Source organism: Branchiostoma floridae, chromosome 12 (genome assembly GCF_000003815.2).
Source record: "Branchiostoma floridae strain S238N-H82 chromosome 12, Bfl_VNyyK, whole genome shotgun sequence".
Taxonomy (NCBI): domain Eukaryota; kingdom Metazoa; phylum Chordata; class Leptocardii; order Amphioxiformes; family Branchiostomatidae; genus Branchiostoma; species Branchiostoma floridae.
The window spans coordinates 6,684,326-6,693,702 of NC_049990.1; the positions used below are offsets into that span (position 1 = coordinate 6,684,326).

A 9,377-nucleotide genomic window follows, 5' to 3' on the forward strand; every position below is an offset into this window, starting at 1 on the left:
GTCGATAAGAGACGTAGTCAGGCGACTGGAGTGAACCTCGCCAGAGTGGAGACAAAGGGCGAACTAATCCTGTTATCTTCCAGGTTCTGCCCGGATTCCTGCCTATTCTTAAGGACAATTTTCCCACCACGACGAAAATCCCACTCCTGTACACAACAGTGCTGGCCGGTGTCGTGCCAAATTATTTCCCCTGGCAAATGTTCGCCCCACCAGTGTTTGGGGGTTTCCAGTATACCTGAGGGGAGGGGAGTCCGTCACATTCGTGGGCATTGGTTATTTTCAAGCAGACGTCTGAGAAGATTTTGAGAGATGGGGTCACGCTGCGGAGGCTAACCCTAACGCTGATCCTAACCTTACGTTAATCCTAACCCTAATCCCTAACCCCTGACCCCAACCCCTAACCCTAACCCCTATTCCTAACCCCTAACCTTAACCCTAACTTGCGTTTTTCTCTCTTACTACATGGAGGTATAAACAACCTCAAAAATATGCGAACCACTATACACATCTGCTAGAAGATTCCCTTACTTTTAGACTAGGCTTCGACCTAAAAGGGTAACGTAGATAATTCAAAGACGACTATGAAGATTTACTTTATCATATTTTATCAGTATACTGAATCGGTTTTTCCTACGAAAACCGTTCCTAAACTTAAGCGGCTGCTACTTCATCAAAGCTACGAGACTCTTATGCCACCTGTTCAAATGTCTTAGCAGGTCTCTTCACACTCAAGAGCTCACAAAGACAGTGCAGTCTTTCTGAACTCTCCCCACACTTACATACACTTCTAAGGGGCACCTGAGTAAACCGAAGACTAATTGAGAAACACGTCACGATGTGCTCTGGAGATGACGCGTGCAAGTGGACTCAAGAACAACCATTTGAGTGTGATGTTCTTACCCTAGGGAGGAGGTTCATCCCGAAGGGGGTACTGTTTTGGGTTGTGTATGTGGGTTTGCACTTATATCTCAAGATACTGTAAGTGTTGATGGGTTTGTATTATTTGTGGCTTGTAAGTAGTTATGAGATCCTGAACGAATTAAAATAGAGATTTGGGCCCCTAGCAGTATTCTCTGGTATTGCAGTATTACAGGACAATATCCCTTTCCTCAAAGTAGTGTGGTATTGTCCATGGACAGCTAGTCAGCCAACTGCACTACAATGGCCACTATATGGGAGTGAGATAGCTGCGAGTGATAAAGGAATGAAGCGAATAAGAGAATCACAAATATCTATGCAACCTTGCCATTAGGGTCTGGTTAAACGTAAAGCCGGTATGCCCGTGTATGGGAGATCCTTGCAAGTTAACGTTAGCCTTAAACCTCTGAGCGTTTTAAGACCCCAACCCACTTATCTAGAAGAGTACGGTTAGCCCGAAGTATTTGGCCTGGTATCCAGCCGTATTATAGCTCCCGAGTCTCTTGCGAAGAGAACAGATGACACTCGGGAGCTATAATACGGCTGGATACCAGGCTACTAAGTATTTCGCCATAAACGCGAGTCAAATTAAAGCCGTGTTGCACTATCAGCTATAGAAAAAGGATTTCACTTCGTCTCAGGCATAACGACGAAACAAGAAAAAGAATCGGTCCCAAAGAAGAAATTTTCGAGTGTGAAGTTTTGTAACTTTACCGTAATGTCTGAAAACGGGTTGGGCAAAGGTTAATGGCATTTTGGAGTCGCTTTTTGTGTTGTTAAGTCCGTTAATCTTTTGTTATGACTGCTGTGAATGAAAAAGAATCCACTTAGCGCACAGTGGGTCGCGTTGTGTCTGCTTGCTGACGTCAAGGTGTTGGGAAGCACTGCCCCATGCGGAGGTAAGTAAAAGTGCAGAGATTCTGGACAGGCTTTGTACAGGTGCATGATTTACAAATCACTACGTTGGTCTTCATCAAAGTAACTACAGGCAAAAAGCATGGATATTCGCTAATCCCTTCTTGGTTTATACTGTTTCAAAGGCTGCAATGAAACGCTCCTCCAGTTCCAAGGGAAGGTGCTAGAGGGTCAAAACAATGGACCGATCCTGTCGAACGCCATATCGAACAAATAGAACCCCCTATTCTATTTCGAACACCTCCGTCAAAAACAGCCCCAGGGAGATAGAAATGGCTATTTTTGACGGAGGTGTTCGAAATAGAACCATGATCGAACAGGGTGCGGGGTTTTGGGATCGGTCCATTGTCAGGTGCCCAAGAGTTCTGATGCAGTACCAAGGACAGCCACCACGGAGTGCCTAAATCGAATCATTTCTTCGATCGCGAAAGATTTTGATTATCAAGAATGCACGTTTTTGCTTCCCGAATTTTTCCTAACAGCAAATACTGAACTAAGGAGGGTCACAATAGTTAGCTCTTGTGCCTAGACCCTACTATGAGAGAAATAAAAAAAGGAAAGGGTTTAAACCATTAAAGATCCTTTCTTGGGGGGAATTACCTGCCCACAAGGCCGCCAGGATGAATATCAATGAACAGCATACACTCGCCGCAAGGAGTCGCTTCATAGCCCAATGTCCGCCGCCATGAATGTACTCTGTCGTTTGTTAAAGCCCATTGCGCATGGCTAACCATGATATTTAATAACTTGTGAGAAGAATGTTGTAGGATGCGTATGGACAATCGACACTTTTCAAAGGAATACTAGTAAACGCCATGGTCAATATTGACCGAAGAAGGCCATACATGTAGAACTGGTACTGCCAAGATTCAGTTTGAGAACAAAACTGAAACTAATATTGAAAATACATAACTGCTGTAACACAAACAGACAAATATTCAGACCGCATTCCTAATGTACTTGCACGTAAAGTATACTGACCCCATGACATGGAACTCGGCTTTGTTTAGGGAGATAGGATCATTTGTCTCCACAAGGCTGATGAATTACTAATTCTGGCAACTCGCTTCGTACTTCGCTTCCTACCACTCTGGCAATGGCGGCCTTTACTCTGCGGTAAGCTGTGCTTGGCAAAGGTATATAGGATCTACTTTATTTTTTTGCAGCAAGCTCCCAGTCCATATTCTGGGAGGCGATAATCCACATTGTGTACAAGTAGGCAAATATATCCACGATTGTTTATACCGTAGAACCAATAGTGTAAATGACATGCTAGACTCTTTATGTTGATGTATCCATACCTATAGATATCCATATATATATGTGTTTACTTGTACTGTAAGTAGTTGTTATACATGTAGACCTTACGAAAGTCGCTGTACTTTTGTCGTGTCAATAAAGATTGTATTATCAAGACAGTACTAAGACGCAAATAGCTCTAGTACTTTACATAACAGAGCTAGTACCTAGAAGTTACTGAAAACTAATTACAATGTATACTGTATACTAGTATACCGTGTAAAAACTGACAGAATAGTGATGCCGGGATCTGAGGTGGAAATAGCCATCTTAGTGTACGGTTAATTAGACGACGGTGTGAATACACATACGTTGAAACATCTAATTTTCCATTCCATACACGGTGTTCAAAATCCTTGCAAAACAAAAAGATTATCTTTCAAAATTATCCCTTATACGTATGGCGCTCGGAACTCCTGTAATAACCCTTTACGTGCATGTAATTCTAATATCCGTTGTGAACGTAATCAAGTCATTTTCCTGCTATGTTTAAAGATGATGAAATTTCTTAGAAATTTAAGGTGTGTTTCATGAACAAAGGCGGCGAGGTAACAGAATTCGTTACAAAGGACGCGGGCGTATTTGACGCACTCCACTGCAATTCATGTGATCAAAGGAGTGAAAGAAATTGCTAATTTGCATACGCAGCCACGTACAGAATATGTGTATATATAGCCTCAACGATGATTGTAACTTGGATAATCGTGCGATGATTTTAAATGCGCTACAATTCTTTACATTATTCAAAAATTCAGAAAGAAAATACACAGTGGTGCGCAATACGATTATACCTAGATGGCAAATTATGCACAAAATGATATATATACAAAAACGTACATCTGTGTGCTTGTTCTTCAGGATATTTGTGGTCTGAATGGTCTGTAAGCAACACTTGATAATGTGTATATGTATCTGCAAACTACTCGTTTGTTAACGGCACTCAACAAGTGGGTGTATACGTACAATAAAGTTCTTCATTCATTCAATAAACAGAAATATATATTCAAATGAAGGAAATAGTTGTGACTATACAAAAACGCGAGGTTGTTGTGCTTTACTTCTGTAGCGGCTCAACGATCGTGACTAGTATCTAATTCCACAAGAATATGTCTTTCTGGGGATTTAGCTCCCGCTTCTTATACCAGTATCAGGGCTGAAATACCACCTGCATATAACGTCATCTACCAGGTATCCTAAGACTTTACCATATAAAGAAACGTTAAGTGTTGTCGGTGCCCTCTGAACAATGTTCTGAACACCTGAACATCTGAAGTGTACATACCTCGGAGGTATAATGATACTGGATTGGTAGATCTCTTTGAATTTATCGTTTTTGTAACGTCCATTTTCATGAATGTATAGTGCTATATGATCAGTTGCTGTGTTTGTTTGAGAGATACAGTTATAAGACTTGTCCGGCACGAGTAATTTCACTTTTTTGGTCATGTGTGTAGTCAAGTAGTTAGCGATTTTGCTACCTGAGAACAAAAGGTTGTGAGTTCGAATCCCGACTATTGTCGCTGTTCACATTACAGTTCCGAAAAAAAAAAATTCCTTAAAATCTGCAAAACTTTCCCAAGCTTTTATCACCTTACCGACCAACAGAAATCAATCTTCTTGCTTACGTCGTCCAACCCTTTACATATGAAAATGTTGGACTATTCATCTCCTACTGCATATGGAAAAGAAATCAAACCCATCAAATAGCTTAGGTAGAAATAGATTTAGATTAGTCGTTACTACCTTTTGATTTATCTAATAGTATGAGTATCATTTGCCTTCTTTGTTAAGTATAATTATGCATACCACTACTACTTTACTTTTTATGCAATTAGCCCTCGGGGATGAATTTCCAATAAAGATTATTATTACTTAGGACAAGACGTTCAGCTGTGGCCCATTGCACCGATATAGGGAAATGTCCCCGGTTCAATGAACCTGTAAAAAAAATTACGGTCTGTCTTCTCTGTCACGAACCGTGGAAGATTATTAGCTCTTCATTGAGCTAAACTGGCTTGAAATCACCTTCACTTTCTTAATTAAATTTCACCTACACCGGTGTCGAAACATCTTCTTTTTTTTTGCTTTGTAGTCTCCTTTGTCATTTTAGTTCCCTGCGTTGTGTAAAGACTGGCTGACAGAAGTAGTAGTAGTAGTGCAGGAACGTAAACCTGATATTTCTAGCCCTGTAAGTACATGTATATAGATTTATATACACGCCGGAGCCCATGTGGTGCCTTGAGCTGTTTAAGTTGTCTCGGAGGCCACAGGAAGCCTCGTGGCGGACGGAGCGTCGGTTTAGAGAATTAGACGTCTTTGCGGTCCGCCAAGGTAAATATAATTTATCTCCCGTTTCAGCTGCAGGGACGCCTGTTGCTGGAGTTGGTCAAATGGAAACAGTGTTTCCCGTCACTCTGTCTCCGTGTGTGTGTGTGTGTGTGTGTGTGTGTGTGTGTGTGTGTGTGTGTGTGTGTGTGTGTGAACAGCATAAATAAAGAAAAGAAGCTGTGCATGGACGTTTATTGTATTTGGTACGTGGGTAGATGCTCACAAAAGAAGAAAAAACAACGTCGATTATGAATTTCCTAGCGACTTCCTATAGTATAACAGCAAAATATCCGGTTTTATGCGCTGTTTTCATGGCGGAAGGACGGTTTTGACGCCTTTGCGGTCCGCCAAGGTAAATATAAATTATCCCCCGTTTCAGGGACGCCTTTTGCTGGAGATGGTCAAATGGATATGGATACAGTGTTTCCCGTCAATCTGACGCAGTATATGCCGAATAAGGAAAAATAACTTACTAAACTTCATTTGAAAGATGACTGGGCTTCTGTCATATGTTGACAACATTGCAAGCTTCTCTATTTGTGTGTTGGTGGGTTTTTTTGTCCGTAATGCCCATCGCTGTACCTGCCAAATAAGACAACAAAAGTAACTTCTACAAATATCTGCTTATTTTCTGTCATAATGACAATGTTTGTAACATTGCGAACATCGCTCTGCATTTGTGTGTTGGTGTTTGATGTATGCTGTATTACTTTACATTGTATCTGTCAATAAGAGGTAAACAATTATTGATCATTTATCACATAGCTAAGCTTGTGTTGTAACAGCAATACTTGTAACATTTCAAAACGGTTATATACCAACGATTCCCATCTACCTATTAAAATGACTATAAAATGTTATTTTAAAGAAAAAATGTTGGTACACGCATGTTACCGCAGCGTTCTATTTCTATTAAAAACGCCCTTGTCAAATATGACAAGCAACGATGTCACATTCGATAAAATATTAATGGGGCCCAAGCGAGCTTTTTCGTAATGATATTGTGCAGGTCATTTATGAGAAACCATCTCTTAGTCCGCTTCCTTTCTAAACGCGATGCTTAGCTTTTAGCTTAAGAGCCGGAGTCGTTTGAAATTGCATTTTGATATGACTAGCTACAGCCATTTCCTGGTATGGCTGTGATTAAAAGCTTGTGAATGAGGGTCCAAGCGTGGCAATTCCGCAAATGCATTCAAACACTCAGCGTCGAGAGGGACGCGCATCACTTCACAATCAATCACTTTGGTATCATCACATGTCCTAGCCTACTAAGCAGGCGCTCGGGATGGGCTTCTTTTTTTTCTTGTTTGTGTGTTTGAGTTTGTTTTGGGTGCTTGTAATTGGTGCCTTCGACAAGAGGGTTACTGTGTGTGTGTGTGTGTGTGTGTGTGTGTATGTGTGTGTATGTGTGTGTGTATGTATGTGTGTGTGTGTGTGTGTATGTGAGTGTGTGTGTGTGTGTGTGTGTTTGTGTGTGTGTGTGTGCGCGCGCGCGCAAGTGTATCGGTGTTTTTGTATGTAACTTACAGTATCATACCAACTCAAGAAAATAAGCTGTGCCATGGACTTCTATTGTATTTGGCATGTGGATAGATATTGACAAAACAAACAACAGCGGTCAATGATAGACTTCCTAGCGACTTCTTAGCGACAAAAGCAGAATGTCCGGTTTTTGTATCATTATATATACAGTTTTCTTGTTGCATACACAAAAAAAGGCCCAACCCTTATAAAGCCTGCTATTGAGGCTATACCTCATATGTCCTGTCTAATAATGACGCTTCCACGCCTTTTGCTTAAGGCAGACCCACGTGATCGTTATGTACCACGGCGCTGGAGTATCGTTACGAGGCCAGTGCGGTTTCTCCAATTCCTTTGCCTTTATTTCTAATCATGTATCTGCGGGCACAGAATCAATTCCACTTTTTACGTTCCTGAGCGAATTCACACCCACCCACACATTTTGTACGGCATGTTGGTTCTCAATGCCTGTGGATGAGAGCGGTGTTTTGGTGTAAGAGAATCCGGTGTTTACACTAGAGGAGGGGCTTTTGTTGTGCCTGTTATATCAGGCACCGATACAGCAGCAGCAAGGGATACCCTCTGCTCTACATTCGGCCGCACCGAAAATTATCCTCAGTTCAAAACGAGAGGTGACTCCAGGCTTGAACCTTAAGGTTCTCTCTGTCTCTTCACTCGAAGCAAGGCTATAGAACGGTTGCTCTTGATAATTTCTCTACCACTGAATCATCGACCAGACCTGGAATCTGTTCTCCATGCGGAAGGCTGAGTGTTTGTACGGGTAAATGCCAGCGATTTGCCTGACAAACGCGCGTGCCAGAACACTGTACTGGGGATACACGTCCGACTGGTTCTGCCGTTGTGAATGCCGGGACGGGTCGCGTTGTCGGATCCCCATTGTAGTGGTTGCGTGACCTCAGGCTTCGCGGGCTCGCCTGCCATGCAAATTCCTCCCCCGTGACTAGCTGAGCTATCTCTCTCCACCGTGAACGAGGAATAACCGTCTGAACTGTAAGCAGCACTGCTAGCACGAGACTGACAGAAATATGACCACCCCGCGTGAAAACGCGAGAACCTGTGGACTGACTGGAGGACAAGGAGGTCGCAGACTCATTTACTGACGTCCCTGTGTGGCCCTGCCGTGCGTATGAATAGTCATGGCGAACCCCCAGCTGTAGGAAGTACTATAGAGGTGAGTCGCCGGCGTTACTACCAACCCTAGAGCGCCCCGGAGACATCCTCACCTGTGGTGCCAGGCCACACGACATGTTCAAGCGGAAGCACAAGGCACGGTTCTCGGACCTGTACGACACCATGCCCGAGGAGACCCTACCGTACAGCCGTACGGGCTCCCTGAAGAGAGTGCTGAAGTCGTCGCTGCGCAGGAAGCGACGGGAACTGGACATTAGTCAGGAAGACCCCACCTATAGTTGCGTGTACCTTGGGAATGCTGCTACTTTACACGCCAAAGGGGAAGGGTCCACGGACAATGCTGTTAAGACAATATGGACTAAATCGAACAAGGGAAAATCTGGTTCGAGAATGAAACTGTCTATAGGGAATCAGGGCATAACCCTGACATACGCAGACAAGGACAGCACGAAGGGTGGACAGTTGTACATGTTGCACAGAATAACCTATTGCGTGGCCGACAAGAATGTGCCGAGAATCTTCGCCTGGATTTACCGACACGAGGTCAAACTGAAGGCGGTCATGCTGCGCTGCCACGCCGTCTACGTCAAGAAGGAAGAGACCGCCAAAGCCATGGCCTTACTCTTGTATCAGACATTCTCAACGAGCTTGGAGAACTATAAGAGAGAAAAGAAGGAAAGTGAACGACACAGGGAAAGGGCAGGTATCCCCTGGCCCATGACGGTGCCCCGCAGAAAGCTTATCAAGTCAACCGTGGAGTTTAAGCCACCTGTGGAACGCAGTCGGTCGGCGCCCAAGCTCGGGTGTATCACCGAGGACGACGCCGAGGAAGACGCACAAGTCGAACAGCAAGAGGCGCTGAACCATTCCGAATCCTCTCACAGACACTTGACAGAAGCGATAGAAGAGGAAGACGAAGAGGAAGAGGAGGGCAGATATCAGGATGCAGAAGGGGAAGGGGAAGGGGACAGCGGCATCGTCAGCAATGGTGACGATGAAGAACTCATTTCTCGCGGAGTCATGGAGCTTGATATCGGCAATAACTTACACGACTTGCAATCGGACCAGGCTGTCGCGACCTTAATGTTTGGAGACATCGGACTAGAGGAGGAGGAACAGGACTACGAAGAAGAGGAAACAAGATTGTAGCAGCGAGCCAATGTGCAGTCTCGTATAAGTAAATGTTATAATTATGTTGTTGTATTGCTGTTTTAATTGTCACATTGGCTCACCTGTCGACGACA

At 43.5% G+C, this 9,377-nt stretch overlaps 1 protein-coding gene across 1 annotated transcript; it reads left to right on the forward strand.

The window, feature by feature from the left end:
- Positions 1-7,256: 7,256 nt before the first annotated feature.
- Positions 7,257-9,370, forward strand: LOC118428153 (protein FAM43A-like). Its single transcript, XM_035838145.1, has one exon. It carries the CDS (start codon positions 8,248-8,250, stop codon positions 9,280-9,282), a length of 1,035 nt encoding a protein of 344 aa, XP_035694038.1. The 5' UTR covers positions 7,257-8,247; the 3' UTR covers positions 9,283-9,370.
- The last annotated feature ends 7 nt before the right edge of the window (positions 9,371-9,377 follow it).